Source organism: Cnephaeus nilssonii, assembly GCF_951640355.1.
Source record: "Cnephaeus nilssonii genome assembly, chromosome: 10".
Taxonomy (NCBI): domain Eukaryota; kingdom Metazoa; phylum Chordata; class Mammalia; order Chiroptera; family Vespertilionidae; genus Cnephaeus; species Cnephaeus nilssonii.
In genome coordinates, this window is record NC_137081.1 from 2,201,352 (window position 1) to 2,221,037 (window position 19,686).

At 49.9% G+C, this 19,686-nt stretch overlaps 1 protein-coding gene across 1 annotated transcript in view; it reads right to left on the reverse strand.

Annotated features, from left to right (window-relative positions):
* COL5A2 (collagen type V alpha 2 chain) overlaps positions 1-19,686 on the reverse strand; it is a 73,075-nt gene that overhangs the window by 26,837 nt on the left and 26,552 nt on the right. The window contains exons 12-29 of the mRNA XM_079782731.1: positions 19,258-19,311; positions 17,906-17,959; positions 16,983-17,027; positions 16,451-16,504; positions 13,549-13,593; positions 12,150-12,203; positions 9,651-9,749; positions 9,312-9,356; positions 9,105-9,203; positions 6,332-6,385; positions 5,998-6,105; positions 4,953-5,006; positions 4,327-4,425; positions 3,092-3,145; positions 2,283-2,381; positions 2,123-2,176; positions 1,981-2,034; positions 1,022-1,075 (exon numbers count right to left, since the gene is read on the reverse strand). Of these exons, the coding sequence (XP_079638857.1) occupies positions 1,022-1,075; positions 1,981-2,034; positions 2,123-2,176; positions 2,283-2,381; positions 3,092-3,145; positions 4,327-4,425; positions 4,953-5,006; positions 5,998-6,105; positions 6,332-6,385; positions 9,105-9,203; positions 9,312-9,356; positions 9,651-9,749; positions 12,150-12,203; positions 13,549-13,593; positions 16,451-16,504; positions 16,983-17,027; positions 17,906-17,959; positions 19,258-19,311 (1,179 nt within the window). The remainder of the gene's footprint in view (positions 1-1,021; positions 1,076-1,980; positions 2,035-2,122; positions 2,177-2,282; positions 2,382-3,091; positions 3,146-4,326; positions 4,426-4,952; positions 5,007-5,997; positions 6,106-6,331; positions 6,386-9,104; positions 9,204-9,311; positions 9,357-9,650; positions 9,750-12,149; positions 12,204-13,548; positions 13,594-16,450; positions 16,505-16,982; positions 17,028-17,905; positions 17,960-19,257; positions 19,312-19,686) is intronic.

Genomic DNA, 19,686 nt, shown 5'->3' on the forward strand with positions numbered 1-19,686 from the left:
TGAAACCAAAGCAAAAGGAAGGTGTGACTCAGTGAAGTGGACCAGGCCACCCGTGTTCGCAGTGGACCTTCCACAACTCATAAGGCCTCCGGGACTCTATCTTCAAGCAAAAGATACTGTTCAAACACAAGTTGAGCAAACACAGACTGAGAGACTTCCAGCTCCTAACACAGCGATCGGCAAACTGCGGCTCTCGAGCCATGGTTTGCCGCTCTGTTGACTAATGAGTTTGCCGACCACTGTCCTAACATAAACACAGAAGCTAGCTGACAGTTTAGGCCCATGGTCGGCAAACTGCGGCTCGCGAGCCACATGCGGCTCTTTGGCCCCTTGAGTGTGGCTCTTCCACAAAATACCACGGCCTGGGCGAGTCTATTTTGAAGAAGTGGCGTTAGAAGAAGTTTAAGTTTAAAAAATGTGGCTCTCAAAAGAAATTTCCATCGTTGTCCTGTTGATATTTGGCTCTGTTGACTAATGAGTTTGCCGACCACTGGATTAGGCCTTCATTAGCATATCACTAAGCCAACGAAAGAACAATATAACAGGAGGCTCTTTGGATTTGTAGGTTTTTAAAGGCTCTGGAAACAATCTATTAGGTTACTAGAATACTACTGAAAGTTTCTTTTCCCCAAATTATGCTTCTCCATGCTGCTGAATAATCTGCCACACCAACATATTTAGATAAATTATGAAAATCTGTTCAACAAAATCGTTTAGACACTGTGCCAATAAAATCAGATATGCCTTAAGACAGTTAAACAAACGTCACTGAGATATGAAGGACATTTTTTGCTTTTTAATTCGTTAATAGCTTTGGGTTTTAATCAGTTTTTCAGGGGAAGTCTCTTCTTTTTCTTTGGAAAAAAAAATGTTTGATTTTATTCAAATGTCTACCCTGTTTACTAAAAGAGGGATGACTTGGAAAATTGTAGAGCTACGCATCGTTTTATCCTATCTTTTCACATTTTAACAGAGCGCACAGTCAGCGGGCGAGGGACTGAACAACGGAGCCAGCGCGTACCTGAAAGCCGGTGGGGCCAGGGGGACCCTGCTCGCCTCTCTCCCCGGCGAGGCCCTGCGTCACGGAGGAAAGGAAATGGTGAAAATCCAGAGCCCGACCGTACCCTGCTTCCTGTCTGTGAGAACACTACAAGTCTTTCCATTTTACTGTATTTCTTCCAATCACATGTTTTTCACTTTGGCCGGATACTAAATTAGTATTAAAAGTCATCTATTGGTTTGAAGTCCCTACTAGTGAGAAAATATCTTTCAAAGCCAGCAAGGAGACTGATGACATGTGTTTATTTCTTCATCCAAACAAAATGTCTGGAGCCAATCATAACATTATGGGGAAATTGGATGAATTGGAGATGGGAAAATTCATTACTTTCATATATCTAATCTAAAATGGTGATATTTTCATTGTGGTTTATTTCTAAATGTCATAAAAACCATTAATCAAACCTTCAAAACTAGTCAACAAAGCTAGCATTTTAATTCGTTTGGTATTTTAAACAAATAAAATGCCAAAATATTTCTGATAAACACTTCATTTTACAATGGTAGGATGAAAATAATACCTCAAAGAACATTATTCCTTTTTAGCCCCTCAAAAGAAAAAACCAGCTTAAATAAATGTCTATACGACACATTATTAGAATAAGATAGATAATATTCGGTATTTTAATATTTTAAATAAAATTCAGTATTAAATGTTAAGCTCTATTTTCCTTAGTTGACTTATTTTTCAACAGTGATACATAACGATGACGAAGTAGCTTTTGCCATCAGCATGTTATAGAGATTTAAAATGGAGAAACCAGTCATCCCAACAGCACAGGAATCAAAAGGAAAGAAATAACTGAAATCCTTCAATCTGCACTTCTTATTTATTTCCCCCAAAAGTTATCGTAAGTAAAGTCTTGGACAAACACCATGGAAAATGTAATATGAATATATTTTTGCTAGAAGATCACGTACCGGGGGGCCCACAGGCCCAGAAGGGCCGACTTCACCGTCCTTCCCCGGCGCTCCCTGGGGCACACGGAGAGAAGTTGTGAGACGAGGGCCATGAGAATTTGGGTCACTTATTTTTTTTCTTTAACGGAACATGTATAGTTACCCTCTGTCCAGGGACACCAGCATTTCCCGCTTCCCCAGGTTTGCCAGGATCACCCTAAAGAACGGATAGAACAAACTTCCATGTCAGTCCATTTGTTCAGAGCACGCCTGTCCCAGGTGAGAGCCACAGGAGGCGACAGGCACATTAAACATGTACTCACACTGCTCCCCTTGGGGCCGGGGAGCCCCATGGTCCCAGGCTGGCCCCGGATTCCGATGGAGCCGGGGGGCCCGGGGCGGCCATCCTCCCCCGGAGCGCCCTGCAAAGCCACGGGAGCCACGTAAGTTTGGTGTAAGTGCTTTCTAAACATCACAGCACCCTGCTGCCACGGCCTGTGCTCACTGTACAGCTTACTCTGGTTTAAGCTACCCGCCATTCTTATCTCAGTGAACTAGAACAGTGAGTGTCTACAAAAAGCAGCAGACGCTGTTCAAGTATTTTTGACTCTTTAGAACAAGAGACTTTATTCTGATTCTATACACGAGCCTCATCTCCGTGTCTCCTCACATTCTCAGGTGAAAAGAGGAATCCTTTCCCTTCTCTTTTCACTCTGTGGCAATGAAAACTCGGGACTTCCATTTCCCATTCGCAGTGTAAAAGAAGGGCCCAGAATATATGAGACGTCAAAATTCATACCTCCTTCTCTCTTACATGTATCAAATTGGAAGGAACATGGAGAAATAAGAATGTTGCTAATAGACAAATCTCATCAATATTAAGAATACATCATTTTGACTTTTTCACTGGTGTCCAGGAAGCAATTTTAATCTCAAACATGTACTTCAATAAAATGTGATCAGTTTTGGTCAATTTGAAAATACGCAGATCCTAACCATTTGCGTCCATGGGGCAGGGCCCTCTAACCAGATAAACACGGTCAGCGTGCACACAATCAACAACTTCAACCTCAGCTAAGCTGCGGGCATAGACAAACATTCATGGTGGTGGGCGTTGGCTTAAAACACTTACCAAAGGTCCGAGTTTCCCTTCAGGACCTTGCACCCCAGGATTGCCTGTCAGACCCTGAAAATCAAAGTAACTGTCAGTTTGTCGCTGACCTGCAGCTGAAGATTCCGGAAGTAAAAACAGCATCGCATTCATAGGACCAGGTTCCACCTGGCAATGGCCACTCTCGGGCGCCTCAGGGTCCCCTAGACAAGCTCACGGACCATCCTGGCCTCACCTGGTGGCCTCAGAAGGATGCTCAGAAGGATGCAGGGTGGCCAGCACAGAGGCCGGGGGGCGGCATCAGGGGGGGCTCTGCCTCCAGGGCATCCCCCAACCTCCCGCAATGCCCAGGCCAGATGCCAGGGCATGAGTCTACCTGGTGGTCCAGGGGCCACCCAGGCTTGGAAATCTCACGTAACCGCTGTCTGTAATGCACCTCCAACCCAGTACCCTGTCCCAGCGAGCGGAGTGCCCAGGTACAAGTCACCCCCAAATCAGGAGAGTCAACGCCATGCTCCCACCCGGTTTGTATGGTCCATTCAGAGCCCCCCGTCCAGATGCCCCCCCGTCCAGGTGCGGTCTAAAACCAGGGGTCATTTTCCCTGTAAGCACTGTTGGCCGGCACCCAGCGGCACTCCCCCTCCATCAGACACGAGGGAAGAATGTCCCAGCAAAGACGTTTCATTAGAAGGAGGAAGCCAGCGGGGGCTTTACGCGCGGCCTCAGTGCTGGTTCAGGGGAAGGAACTCGTGTGGAGCCCAGTGCATCGTCTCATCCAGCTGTTTGTGTCACTCCTTCTCCCGAAGCGGCACTGCTGGCCACTGACCACGAGGGCAGTTCCGAAGCTGAAGTAAGTGTTCAAGTGATGGAACATATGTCTCACATGACACTCACCATAAATTCTCTCCGTCAAGCCAAATAAGTTATCAAGCAAAATATCAAAATATATATGAAAATTTACAAACACCTTTTTTTCATGTAAAGAGGTAAAATTGCTAGGAAGACTAGAACTCAGTGTGTTTTCTATATGTGACAAAAATAACAAACGAGTATTTACAAAATAATGAATCGGGTCAAAACCAAAAAACAAAGAAATGTTCCAAATTGTGAAAGTGAGTTAAAAAGGAAGGCAGGGAGGAAGGGAGGGAGGGAAGGAGGGAAGGAGGAAGGGAGGGAGGGAGGGAGGGAACACCCTTCAGTGAATTCCCAGGAGCACGTCTCTCGGCTGATGGACCACAAGACGGCCATGTTCTTACCCGAGCGCCTGGCAGCCCCGGTTCACCTGGGCGTCCTGGGTCCCCCTGCCCGCCTTTAGGGCCTGAGGAGCCCACAGGACCCCTCTCTCCTTGCGCCCCCTGTTCCAAAGCAAAGCAGACGTGTCAGGAGAGAGCGCAGGGGGACACACGTGAGCACACATGGAGCTCCGTGCTACTGGCCAAAGCCCCAGCTAACAGACAGCAGCTGCAGGCCCTGGGAGGCCTCGGGGTGCACAGAGCCCCCCCGCGTCTGCTCTAACGGGCACTCCCGGCAGAGAGCACTGCATCATCATTACTGTGAACGGGCGATGAGAGCCTCGCTCCAATCACTTAGATATTGGGGGGAAACAGAATTTTGAAAGAATCTAAATTTCTAGATAAAGGAAGAAATACACGCCAGCTGAAGGAAATGGCCACGACCTCTTCTTCTCGGCATTTCCCTGACGAGTGTGGAAACAAGCTCCCACGTACCCCTCACCGTCAGCCTCCACCCACCCCTCCAAATGCCCGACCTCTGCGCCCCAAGCTTTTCTGGATCTGGACCCCCACCCCGGGCCAAGGCTAAATCAGGACCCCGGGCCATGGCACCTTCTGGGCACCATGGCAACACTGAGAGGTGGCCTCACCTTGGGTCCCGGTAAGCCATCCGAGCCCGGAAAACCGCGGTTGCCAGGAGCTCCCTGCAAATGAGCAAGATTCCACTCTCAATAGCTGAGGGCGGCTTTGTAACGTAACGAGGGGCTAACGTTCTTCTTTAGTCCTACGGGCTTCAGACTCTGTGACCAGGCCATCATGGCAGTGGATATGCACAAGGAAAAACCTACTACCCAGAAGGACATCTTAAATTTAAAGAATATGTAAGCACCGAGCCAAAAAGTTACTCAGAGCAAGACATATTCTAACAACTCATGGTCAAATCAAACCTACACTGACATGCAGATTGGCGAGGCAAAGCAATGGCGTGTCTACACAAGCAACTGCTGGACGGCCCGGGCCTGTCCCTGAGGCTCCGCAGTGTGAGTGCGGCCTGGCCCCCCCCTCCCCCGGCCTCTCCCCCGCCCTCCCCGGCCTGTCCCTGAGGCTCCGCAGTGTGAGTGCGGCCTGGCCCCCAGGCCTGGCTCGTCCTCCGACTGACAGGCAGCCTCGGGCTGGGCTTTTGCTGTTTCCTCCCACGTCCTCCCGCCAGCACATCCTCAGCCACCAGGTCTCTGCTAACATGCCATCTTCCCACAGGATCCTGTCTCCCACATCCTCATCTAACGTCACCCCAGTCACACTCAGAGCTCCTCCTACCGCATCGCCCTGTCACCTCCGAGGTGTGCGTGGCCTTTATTCAATGTGTCGTCGTGTTTTTCTTTACCTGTTGACTTGTTTGGTGCCAACCTCCCCATCAACGTGAACTACTGCTTACCAGCCCCCCATGAGGGCTGGGACGGTGCCTTCTGCTCGCCGGTGTACCCCAACACACAACCGACGGCGGAGCAGTGACCCGTCGGTATCAGCTCCGTCCCTCAGCTGCGTGGACGCAGACACAGTGGCTGGCGGCTCCTCTAACGCACAGACCTCCATGCTGACCCCGCTCCTGCACGCACGTCTCTCAGCTGCTCTGGTTTCCTCGCTATCCCCACTTATCCCCCGGAACCAGAGCACTTGCGTTATGACTCAGTTTACCCTTTCTCCCACCGGCCCTTGAGGACCAACTGCGCCGGGGTCACCGCGGGGACCTCTTTTGCCTTCTTCACCCGGGGGGCCGATGGGACCCTGAACGCCATGGGGCCCCTGTGGAAACAGAAGAGCAGTTACCGGAAAGGCCGCTCAACAGGGAGGAGAGCGGGGAGACCACGAATGAAGTCAGCCACACGGTCTAAATCATGTCAGACGGCTATTTCCCTGCCCAGGGATCCCATCCCCCATCGCTGTCATTCACAGACTGCGGCATTCTGAGCTGCCGACGGCTAGGCCATGGGTATGTTCTTCTCATCGTTTAAAGAGAAGGAGCCCTTACCGGTTCCCCTTTGGGGCCAGCTTCTCCTTTGAAGCCCGGGACTCCTGGGTCGCCCTGAAATGAAAGCATCCTCAGCGGGGAGCACCCTGCCTGCCCCCCTTCATCAGCCCCCTGAGCCCCCGAACAGCCCGGAGCTGAGTCAGGGCTGCCAGCCAACGCCAGCGCTGTCCCGTGTGAAAATCTGACACAATGTGTGTGAACTTCCATAAACTCAGCGGAACCTGGTAGCAGTGTGTTTATTTCACAGTGGTCCTCCACAGCTCTGTTTTCTAATGTTGCTTTTTATTCCACATGCTGGAATAATTCTAATTATCTAGCTATTATCCCAATTCGATCATTAAAATGAGAACCAAACAATCACCACGTCTACAGAAAACCTACTTAGGGTTTATTTTAGGAAATAGACTCGCTCACCCAGAATCGAAATAATTTTATTTTTTTTAATATATTTTTATTTATTTCAGAGAGGAAGGAAGAGAGAGAGAGATAGAAACATCAATGATGAGAATCATTGATTGGCTGCCTCCTGCACGCCCCCTACTGGGGATCGAGCCCACAACCCGAGCATGTGCCCTTGACCAGACTGGAACCTAAGACCCTTCAGTCCACAGGCCGACACTCTATCCACTGAGCCACACCAGCTAGGGCCAGAATCGGAATAATTTTATATTTATGTTCTATCTATTGAGAGTATGACAACTTCAAATAGGGCATTTCACCTCCATGGGGCTTTAGGGGTTTTCTTTGTTCAGGGTTTTATGTGTGTGTGTCTTCGAGTACCAATTGCAGTGTAGGTTGTAGGAACCAGATTGCTGAATGTGATAAAATGTGAAGTATCAGCAACCCTCATGTTTCAATAAATCTGTCACCAGCAAGAAGAATTTATCAGCAAAACCAAATTACTTGGAACAGAATATAAAATATTTGGTTTAAGTAGAACTAGAAAAAAAAATGGTTTTTTAATTTATCAAGCTAAAACATATGTAAGCACAAGTTTTCAATCTGTTTATTCCTTATGGGCACATCATAATATTTTTCCTAGAAAATAATTTCTATAAAATATGGAAACTCATTAAATATAACAACATGTTGAAAGCTTTCTTCAAGCACCCTATGATTTCACTTGCATGTGGAACCTAATGAACAAAATAAACTAACAAACAAAACAGAAACAGACTCATGGACACAGAGAACAGACTGACAGCTGCCAGGGGGACTGGGAGTCGGGGGCTGGTGAGAAAGGTGAAGGGATTAAGTAAAAAAATTAAATAAATAAGGAAAAAAACCTCATGGTCAAAGGCAAACAGCAGTGTGGTGATGACCAGAGGGAAAGGGGTGGGGGAGGGTAGAAGAGGGTGAAGGGGGGATACATGCAGATGGGAGAAGATTTGAGTTGGGGTCATGAACACACGATACAATATACAGATAATGTACAGGGTTCCCCCAAAAGTGTATACACAAATTTTGAGTGATTATAAAGGCAACATTTATTAAAATATATTTCATTTTCAAAATTGAGCTATCAGCTGTTAAAGTGTATTCATTTTGGGGGGACACTCTATTATAGAATGGTATACCTGAAACCTATATAATTGCATTAACCAATGTCACCCCAATAAATTAAATAAAAATTAAGCCCTGGCTGGGTAGCGCAGTTGGTTGGAGCACCGTCCCGATATGCCAAGGTTGTAGGTTCAATCCCCAGTCAGGGTCAGGGCGCATACAAGAAGCAACCAATAGATGCATAAGTAAGGGAAACCACAAATTGATGTTATGTGCATGCTCTCGCTCTCTCTCTCTCATCAATAAATTAAAAATTAAAGAAATTGAAAGAATAACTCTCAAAAAATAGTTGTTGAATCCATTTTCAGTCACATCATTATTATAAGTCCCCATTAAGCCTCCACATTTCCCCACACTGGCTTGCTAATCCTATCTAATAAAAGCGTAATATGCAAATTGACCATCACTCCAACACAAGATGGCTGCCCCCACGTGGACACAAGATGGCTGCCACAAGATAGCCAGCAGGGGAGGGCAGTTAGGGGTGACCAGGCCAGCAGGGGAGGGCAGTTGGGAGAGACCAGGACTGCAAGTGAGGGCAGTTGTGGGTGACCAGGCCAGCAGAGGAGGAAAGTTGGGAGCGACCGGGCCTGCAGGGAAGGGCAGTTGGGGGTACCAGGCCTGCAGGGGAGGGCAGTTAGGGGCAATCAGGCTGGCAGGGGAGCAGTTAGGCATCAATCAGGCTGGCAGGGGAATGGTTAGGGGGTGATCAGGCTGGCAGACAAAAGTGGTTAGGGGCAATCAGGAAGGCAGGCAGGCGAGCAGTTGGGAGCCAGCAGTCCTGGATTGTGAGAGGGATGTCCGACTGCCCGTTTAGGCCTGATAACAGGCAGTCGGACACCCCTCGAGGGGTCCCAGAATGGAGAGGGTGCAGGCTGGGCTGAGGGACACACACCCCCATGCACGAATTTCGTGCACCGGGCCTCTAGTATTTCTATAATGTTCATTATTCAACTACCCGTAAAATTCTGTGACCTGGAGCATAAAGTTATGACCTTACTATTTTACATAAAAATCCACTAACATGATGTTCCACTTTGAATGCAGACATCAACACTGTGTGAACATCTGCTTTCTCTTTATCAAGGTCCCTGCCTGCGCTCGCCTCCTTCAGATACGTCCCACGGTTTCATCGCATCTCATTCCATGCTGCTCTTCCGGGGAGCTCAGCCCCGTCACACTAACGGCAAGAGTGGTTAAAGGACGTTACCGGTTGGCCGCGGATTCCGGGAAGGCCAGTGCTGCCCTGAGGTCCTTGGGATCCGGGGGGCCCTGCCAGACCAGGAGGCCCAGAGGGGCCTGCGGAACCCTGTGAGTCGAGAGAGACACCGTGAGCAGAGACCGAGGGAGGCGTCCCCGCCGGTGTCCAAAGCCCTGCGTCCCCGTGAACGTCACGCAGCACAAACCAGGTGCTCACCGTCGGGCCTTTGGCGCCAGGAGTACCGTCCGTCCCCACGGCGCCCTGAAAGGGACACGGAAAGTCTATCAGACGCGCGGCCCTGTGCGGGGTCCCCTCAGACGCCTACCATCCTCCGAAAGGGAGACCACAGTTACCCCCAAAACCAACTCCCACCACGCCATGAACATAGCGTTTACGACGTTTCCCATCACAGACACGGCTGGCAGCTCACAGGGGGAACCTGACTTCCCCACGGTGGTGAGCAGCACGGGAAGGCCGGCCGGACAGGATGGAGAGCAGCCTTCGTTCCGCAGCTGCCCGCCGGCCTCCGGACCCTGCGCCCGGCCTGGCACTTACCGGGAGGCCCTGGGAGCCCGCTGGCCCCGGCGGCCCCGTCTCGCCTCTCTGCCCCTGCGGGCCTTCAGGGCCTCGGGCCCCGGTGGGACCTGCTTCTCCCTAAAGGGGAGCAAAGGGAAACGCCCATGTTAGGAACATGTCAGCACGGGATGAGTCAGAGTAGATGGCCTCCTTGGAGTTTCACATCTTCCACCCAAACATCTAGGGGTCGAGAGCACAGCTGCTGTGCAGGGCTGAGCCTGACCTCGAGTGGCTCCCCGCCCGCCCCTTCGGGCGGATGCGGCCGCGCTCAGGGCACCCAACCCGAGGGTGCGGTCCAGAGGGCATCCAATGCTGGGCGTGCAGCTAACTCTCCTGCAGATCGACAGCAGCTAACGCAGCGGAAGTTTGTCCATGAAGCATTCGGGATGTATTTGTACTAACATTTACACTTCCCTGAACTGAAATCCAAACTTAACCGGGTTTCTGTATTTCATCCGCTGTGTTTTGTACCAGGAATACCTAATCCTGACATTTTAGAACTAAAATCCTAGCTTTAGGGAGCTCATTAGTGTCAAGAAACCCTGTCCAATCCCTGTGGCCCTTCACTGAAACGCGATGAACCGGATGTGGGTGTGTCCTTCACCCGCAGAGCCAGGGGCCATGGGGCCCTCACAGGCACAGAGGGTCCTGACCAAGCACAGAAGCGGGGTCTGACGGGGGACGCTGGTAAGACAGGGGAACAGTTTTGCGAGGTGCTGGCCTTTACCGAGCAGCTTTCCGGAGCCAACAGGCAGTGCTGGCAGCACCCGGAGGCGGGGGGCGGGGGGCCCGTGAGCTGGGTGGCGTGTGGCTGCCCTGGAGCTTCACCCAGACGCCCCTCTGCTGAGCGCAGTGCTGGGCGCCCTGAGTTTCCTCCCTTAACCCGGCAGCCGGGCTCCTGCGAGGACGGGGGTCTCACAGGCAGGGGAGGGGATTTGCCTATTTTCATCAGGGGACTGAGGGCGGGATTAGGACTTCGGGGAGCAGACCAGATACGGGGGGGACAGAGGTCCCACGTGCCTGAGTTCAGAGTGAGTTCTCAGTGAAGAAGGGGCGGGAGTGAGACCCAGGGCAGCGCTGGAGGCAGCCGCTCCCCGGGGCAGAGCTCACAGCCGGCACAGCGAGCGCTTGAAGAACCGTTAGACGTGATGGCGCCCACGCTTCAGAGTCTGAAGTGTCGGTATGGACCGTGTGTGTGTGTGTGTGTGTTTTCGAAGCTCATGTCCAATGTGAGCAGCACTGCTCACAAGAAGCAGAGATGAACCAAAGAACGTACGTGCAGAGCCGTGGACACGGACAGTAGTGTGGTGAGGGCCTGGGGGCGGGGCAGGTGTGGAGGGGGTCAATGAGAAAACAGGGGGACACAAGTAATTCTTTCAACAATCAAGATACGTTTTTAAAAGAAGCAGCGACCTGTTTGGAGGGCCTGATGCTAAGGGTCTGCATGGATTGTCTCATGGCTCCTCAACAGATTCCAGGAGGAACAAGACTAGAGGCGGGAGGGGACTGGCAGGCCCCAGCAGGATCTTGGGAGCAGATTCCTTCTCCGAGAGGAAGAAGGTCGCTGCCAAGGGTGCAGGGGACACAGATGTTGCTAACATGTGAGAGCGGTGATAGGAATGTGCTCGCTGACTCAGTTAACAGGGTCTTCATACTCCCCTGCCGCAGCCCCTGGTTTATTGCCCAGAGCGTTGAGGGGAAAGCAAATTGTGATCCCCTACAAGTGTAAACGGTCCCAGCAGATCACTTCAATCCCTTCCCACGGGCAGTGCCACACAGCCTCTCCGACCATCCCTTTAAGGGGTCAGGGGGGGGGAGGCAGGAGGTGGGGAGTGGGGTGCAGGCAGGGTGAGAGCCCGCACTGTATGAGAAGAGCCTTTGAGGGCCCCTGAGTCACTGCAGCCTCCTACTGTTTAGAGCAGTGGGCGGCAAACCACGGCTCGTGAGCCACATGCGGCTCTTTGGCCCCTTGAGTGTGGCTCTTCCACAAAAGACCACGGCCTGGGCGAGTCTATTTTAAAGAAGTGGCGTTAGAAGAAGTTTAAGTTTAAAAACTTTGGCTCTCAAAAGAAATTCCAATCGTTGTGCTGTTGATATTTGGCTCTGCTGACTAATGAGTTTGCCGACCACGGGTTTAGAGCATTCTGCTGGTTATTACCGCCGGGCACCGTCGCCAAGAACAGAGTTCCAGTTCAGATTCAACTGTTACCCTTCGAAGCTGCCACAAGGGTCTGCCTCAGGGTCGAACGCAGCAGATTCTTTGACATGTGTGTGATGATAAGTGACTCTCTCTTGATTACATATTATATAGTAATCTCATTTTTACATTTTCTTTATTTTTTCCCTACCATATGGGCACAGAGAACACTCTAGACTCTTTCCTCAGTTGAGAGCAACCTCCTGACTCTTTGGTAAATGAAACGACATTCTTCACTTTGGGATTCGTGTAATTAAGAGCTAAATATAACAACGCTTTACCTTCATCCCAGGATTTCCCGGAAAACCAGAGGATCCAGGTATCCCAAGAGGACCCTATTAACGAAAACCAGAAAAATGACCGGACATTTATCTTAATCAACATTAAATACGTCATCATTTAGTCTCTGACAAAATTCTCTACTTCACATAATATAAGAATAATCCACTTAGCACTTTGAAATCACAAAAATAATAGTGTATTTTAATGTAAGTACCTGCCAACACTGACATGAAATAGTGCCAAACCCTATTATGTGTAATACTCATGTCCATGGGTGTTGAACATAATAGGATTTCCTAGTCGCAGCATAACAGATTGAGTCAGTAACAACCACAAATTGTTGAAAACAGTTGCTCAAGAAATGTATTTTTGCCCAGCTGGTGTGGCCCAGTGATTGAGCACCGACCTATGAACCAGGAGGTCACGGTTAGATTCCCGGTCAAAGCACATGCCCAGGTTGTGGACTGGATTCCCAGTCGGGGGCGTGCAGGAGGCAGCCAATCCGTGATTCTCTCTCATCGCTGATGTTTCTATCTCTCTCTCCCTTCTCCCTTCCTCTGTGAAATAAAAATAATAATATAAAAAAGAAATGTATTTTCTTTGTGTTAACCAATTAATAAAGATACTTTTTCGAAAGTTATGTTTTGTACCATAATCTAGGGCTGTATGTGTAAAATGATGCTTAAGAATCCTCTGGATACTCTAGAGTGAGTATTTTCAGGCTAATAGAAGCGGATATCTGTCACTACCCCACACCTGGGAAGGGTGCATAGCGTTTCAACCAATGACTTAAAGGCTGGGTTTAAAGGATCTAGCATGGGAGGAATCCCATTCTAGGCTATCTTGGTTCTTCTTTTAAGAACCATCAGCTTTTAATCCATCAGTTTTGTGTTTTAAAAAGCCCCTTTTAACTAGATTTACTTTGTTGCCTTTTTATGAGTAACAAGGAGGAAAAGGTCCTACGGGCGAATAATTTCAAATCCAATTGCCCTCCGAGCACTTCCCGATCTTGCCATGCTCTTCATCTGCCCACCGAGGGGCCACGCTGTGCTCTTGCTCATTTGTGCATTCCTCTGCCAGGACTCAGCTTGGGAGCTGCTCTTTGAATTCCCTGACATCTTTCTCCAGCTTCAGGTGTAGGAATTTTCTCCTCAGGGTCCCCAAAACCTCAAGTTGTAGTCTATGTCATAGCAGCTAGCCATGGCAGTGCGCGACTATGTTAATGTCTCTCTCCTTGGGAGACAAGTCCGCGTTCAAGGACCAGTACTGTGTGTTTATCACCTTTTTATTCCAAGTGACTGGGGCACAGTAGGCGCTCTGTAACGTTAGTGAGTGTAAAAACAGAAGAATGCATGAATGAATGAATGAATGAATGAGTATGAAAATGATAAAACTCACCATCGGCCCGGGTTTTCCAGGCATACCATGTGCACCTCGTTGTCCCTAATTAGGAGAAAAAGAGATGAGATTCTACTCTATTTGCTCATGATTCATTTGCTTTATAAAAATGTCCATGTTACAAATTAAAGGATAAATAGTAACTAACAACAAACTTAACGGAGTTAATAGAAGTAAAAATACACATTTATACAACACTGGAAACGTAGAAATAAACACATCTATCCTTACAGCAATGAGAAAGAAAAGACTGAAAGGAGTGAAACTGATGAAAATCATTCTTTTCACTGGAATGTATCACCACCTGTCAAATGAGCTCAAAGACAGCGGCGTTTTGAACACCTCTGTCTTCGTTACGGGCATGTTCACTCAGAGGAGGCATGAACTCATTGTCAGAACAAAATAAAAATAAGATAAAATAAATCACCGCACACACTAGGGCCGTGGTCGGCAAACTGCGGCTCATGAGCCACATGCGGCTCTTTGGCCCCTTGAGTGTGGCTCTTCCACAAAATACCACGGTCTGGGCGAGTCTATGTTGAAGAAGTGGCGTTAGAAGAAGTTTAAGTTTAAAAAATGTGGCTCTCAAAAGAAATTTCAATCGTTGTGCTGTTGATACTTGGCTCTGTTGACTGATGAGTTTGCTGACCACTGCACTAGGAGACTGAGTAGCAGCAAACGCTGTGGGTGTCCCCAGACCCCTCTCCGCACTGAAGAAACCCTCCCCCGCTGCGGGAAGCGGTGAGCTGAAGGCCCCCGGTCCCCCCCCCCCCCCCGGGCTGCCCTCGGCCAGGACAGGTTAGCGCTCCCACAGCTGTGCCCCCTCCATGGCCGGCACCTGGGACAGGAGGGACCACTCCGGAGCCGAGCCCTCCCGGCTGCACAGCGCCCGTGCACGGAGGACTCACGGAGACCAGGTCCCTTGCAGGTGTAACACCGTTACTTTCGCCCCCTGACAACCCCAGTTCCTCTACCCCCGCTTCAGGGTGTAGCATCGGAAAGCCGCCCGGGAATCCCTGCGCTCAGGTCTGCTGTGGAAAGCGGACCTCAGACTTCATGGCACTGGGCCCAGGGAGGCTGAGAAGGCAGACTCTCACACGGGACCTGGGGTTCCTCCCTGGCCACGTGGTGGTAGAGGGAGTGCGGGGGGGGCGGGGGGCTGGCATGCTGTGGGGGTGCAGTAGGATCTCTCCAGGCATGCACTGCGGTGGCCGCCCGTGTACGGGAATGGGGTGCGGGTGCAGCCGCTCAGGCATTTGAGAATTTTAGGGGGAAGAGCGCTTACAAAGTTGATGGGACTGCATGGGTCTTACCGAGTGAATCCGGCAAGTGAAAGGCCGATGACAATCAATATAAGGCTCTTGGGCAGCATTTAAAAATATTGCCACCTTCTACGGCCAGGGAGGGGGGAGCTGAAGCTCAAGCCCATGACGTATGATAAAGGTTGGACAGCTCTGGAGAAGGTTTAGTTCGGAAACATGTTCCGTCTCCGAGGCCACGATCGGAGGCCTGGACTGGGAGGCACGGGGCCTTGGTTTGGGGCACGGGGACATCTTAAGACGTCGCGGTCTCAGCCCCGGAAGCCCACGGGCCTGCAGACTGGCCCGTCCCCACGTCCAACCGCGTCCACGTCTTCCTGCTCACGGGCGCCTCTACTTCCCCGGGTGGCACATGCCGCTGCCGCCTCCACCACCACCTGCCTCGCCTCCGGCCGTCAGACCCGGACCGGCACAAAGCCACAAAGCAATGGGCGAGGGGAGAGGCTACACCCCCAGAGGAGCCGCCGATTCTGTACGCCCTGCGGACGCGGGTCCCAGGGGAGCGGGCACAGGACTTGGTCCCGAAGGCCCAGGCCCGCGAGGGACAATATGCGAAGTGGGAGAATGTGAATGGCACGGGAGGGAGCACTCCCCATGACCCACACTCAGCCCCGGGTACAGGCCCTGGGAGACGGTGCCCGCAGGGGAGGGGGTTCTGAGAGCACAGCGAGGGCCCGCTGCTGGAAACGCCAGCTGCCGTGGCAGACGGCAGGGGAAGCCCGGACCGGTGGGCGCTGGTCGGACGTCCTGTGCGAGGCTGGAGAAGGCGACACTGACGTCGCCACACGTCCAGGACCCTCTGCCTCCCGAGTGACCAGGAATGGCCTGAGGGGAGGGGCTCACTTCCCGGCACCAGGGCTCTGGTGCCACTGAGAAGCTCCGGGTGCTGTCCTCTGGGGTAACAGTAGGGGGTGCTGTAACCTGAGGTTCCTAGCACTAATGGGGACCAGTCAGAATAATGGAGGCCGGGTGGCAGTCCTTCATTATCAAAGCAAAGTGGGGGGGGGGGGGGGGGGCAATGTAATGAACGGCAAGTCTGCCTGACCCTCAGGGAGCTGAGGAGGGAATGAATGGAATATGCCCCCACCGAGGGCTGAGGTGCAGGGACAGACAGCAAGGGCATGCCTCGGTCCGTACATTTAAAACAGGCCAGGAGACCCCTATCAATGAGAGGGTGCCTTCGTTGTACTGACAGACTGTGATGAACATAAAATAAAGATGTCTGAGAGAATACTTAGTGAACAATAAGCGCTTGATAAATGCCACCTATTATTATAATGCTATTACTATTCCAAAGCCTATGCTTTGCCATGGGTTACATTCCATGCTGTTGTATGTTTTCACTGTTTTCTGAATTTCTGTATTTACATAAATAGGCAGCAAATGTAATGTAAGATGTGAACATTAAGAGAAGCTAGGTGAAGACTGCATGGGAACTCTATCCTATCTTTGCAACTTGCCTGTAAACCTACATTTATCCCACAAGAAAAAGGAAAACATTTAAAAGCAGGCAACCAGCATTGTGATTCTCATTTTAAACGCATATTCAGTAAAGCATTAGGGAGAGCGGAGCACAGACTCACCGGAGCGCCCTGCGGCCCCAGCCTGCCTCGCTCTCCCGGCATGCCCCTGGGTCCCTGTAGACAAGAGAGAGAAAACATCCCTTGAAGCATCAGATTTAAACTCTAGAACAACTTGATTACACTCCTCAAAACAACTGAGACTCAATACAACTGGCCACCAAGCCATCGTATTTCTTGGGGTAAGTTGGGGTTTGAAAAACTCTCCCTGTGGAGATATATAACCTACCTCCTCCTACCTAAATAGACTTCACTTAACCTAGTTTGCATGGGCTGCGTCTACCAGAATCTGATTTGATCACTGAGTACAGAAGAAATTAGTACTAAGGGCACTACAGTCAAGGAAAGTCATGAAATGCGGGAAGACGCACCTACGTGAAGGGTGCGATTGTGAGAGTGTGCTTGCCTATCAGACGGTAAGCAAGATGGCTTCACCAGCAAACGTTACCCATGTCTTTCTGTTTGTTTCATGCAAACACTCTCTTACTGAAATCTAAGAAGCAAATAAGTAACAAAGAATTAAACGGACACTTACCATGGGACCCATGGCACCCATCGGGCCAGTAGGACCGGCTTCACCCTGCAGCAGAAACGACACCACATGACAACATGAGGAACCTCCGGTCGACATTCACATCACTGTGTGCCACATGCGTATCATTCCGAACACGGATTTCCAAAATGGGCATTTGAAGGGCATGCGAAGGGCCTCAGACGTCTATTGACTCACTTTTGCTCAAAATGCAATAAAAAGTCCATTCCTACAGAAATAAGTCTGAAGTAACATTGGGGATTTAAACAAGATGGATGGGACTACCGTCCGTAGTCACATTAATGAGCATCAGAACTGATGATTTGTCTCTGTCTAGTAATACTTTAGGCTCCGTAAAACTTCACAGAGTAGACGCTGACTGCAGCCTGTCTTTAAGTTCTGGAACAGGAAGCGCAGAAATAACCAACGTGAAGCCAATGTCTTTGCACGTGTGACTCTCAGGGGACTTCCCTCTAAGGCATCCTCTGCACTTCCCTGCGGCTCTCTCCCTCTGGAAACGTAAGTAAACGTGGGAGAACAGCGGCCCAAAGGCCCAGCATTAAAAGGACACCAAATGGCGGGGATAATGAACCACCCGACCCTCGGTGAGGTTGAGAGAAGCAGCAGCGTGAGTGTGTTCTAGAAGGTGGGTGTCCGGTGCCCTATGGCACATGGAGACAGCCTCCATCCCACACCGGGACGAAGCCAGAGCCACCGGGGCTGTCCTTGGTGCAAAGTCAGGGCACAGCCTGTATCCTGTAAATCTACCGCCACTCAGCTATGAAACAGTACGTTTATCTACTTAGCTGCTCATTGTCTGTATTCCTCTCTCCCTCAGAATCATTGAGGGGCTCTGGGAGGCGTTTGGCACTTGAAACACAACCAAAATGCTACCGTGAGGTTACACCGAGGCATCAGACAATCACCTTGGAACCGGTTGCTCCAACTTCACCTTTAGGGCCTTCAAGACCTTTATGTCCCTAAAAAGAAAAATATAAATTTGTATTTTACTGTGTGTGTGTTTTTCTTCTCTTCAGATGCGTAAAAGAAGCAAACATAAGCTTACAGAAAGTGCCTTATGAAAATGGACCTCAAATTTAAAGTTGTTATTCGAAATGTTTCCAAATTCTCAACATTTTTTAAAAGTCTCTTCAAAGAAAATTAGTTTCCCCCTTCAAATAATGTTTTCAACATGCAATGTTCTAACCTTTCAAAACTTGTTTTACTTCATAGAAATTTAATCTATAGCTATAAATAAAGAACATACAAGAAAATAAATAGTTATAGAGTTTAAATAGTTATCAAATATGAGTTATATCCAGGGATAACATTCAAAATACCTAATAACGAGTGATTAGCAAGTATTCTAGTCAGAAACTCAAACCACTCAAAACAGAGCAGAGGCCCACCAGGGTATACCGAGTAAATACCAGCCAGGCTTTTAGATAGATAGGTAGGTAGAGAGATAGATAGATAGATAGATAGATAGATAGATAGATAGATAATTCTATAGCAGGTGGGCAAAAGTAGGTTTAAGTTATTTGTATGGAAACTAATACAATAATTGATAAATAATAATGCAAGAATAACTGTTTCACGTCCTCACGCTGTAAGCCTACTTTTGCTCTGTCCTGTACATGTACATACGGATAACAGGAGTGCGTTATCTGGAGTTATAAAGAGAGAAGCATCCTACAGCTGACGGGCCCTAAGATTGGCGCCCTCGCTCGGGGCTGGCACTTATTCCTCTAGGCCCGTGGTCGGCAAACTCATTAGTCAACAGAGCCACATATCAACAGGACAACGATTGACATTTCTTTTGAGAGCCAAATTTTTTAAACTTAAACTTCTCCTAACGCCACTTCTTCAACATAGACTCGCCCAGGCCATGGTATCTTGTGGAAGAGCCACACTCAAGGGGCCAAAGAGCCGCACATGGCTTGCGAGCCGCGGTTGGCCGACCACGGGTCTAGGAGGCAGTTGCCTACTTTCCTAACCGAAGCGCTTCTCAGCCTGAAACCGAGGCCCCCCGTTCATCACTGTGTCTTCTCTTGCAGCACGGTGTTCAGTGCGAGGCGAGCACGCACCGTGTGTTTTACAGGCTCAAATGAAATGCGAAAGCAATGGAAGAGAGCCGGTCCCTCTAGGAACCTCGGAGGCTACTCAACCACAGCCGTGCCGGACAAGTGACAGCGGGCTTGTAAAGAGTGTCAGGCGAGGCCCCCGGCCCCGCTCAGCCAGCCACAGTGTCTGCAGGGGTGACAGAGGGTGGACTCACGCGGTGACCCTTCAGGCCTGGCAGGCCCGGCGCCCCGGGGAATCCTCGGGCTCCCTGTGGGGGGACACAGAAGGCATTTCAGAGTCACTGATAAGAACAGGAAATTGCTTAATATACGTTTTTCTCTAAAAAAAATACCTGGTACATAGTTTCTCACCAACAAACCACACAAGAAACAGGAACAGTATACATGTATCTTTCCAAACACACGGAGGTGATCAAAAATGAGCACTGTCCGAGATGGAGACTGATGTACACAGAGACGTGGGTTAATGCCAGGGACTGACTTGATGACATTTTCAAGATTTCAAATTATGTCACTGTGTTATTAATCAAACAACCAAGAACCAACAACAAGATAGCCTACGTCCCATATCCGGTGTCTGGCCCAGCTAGGTCAGCGATGGGAAGGAAACCGGGAGGAAAACG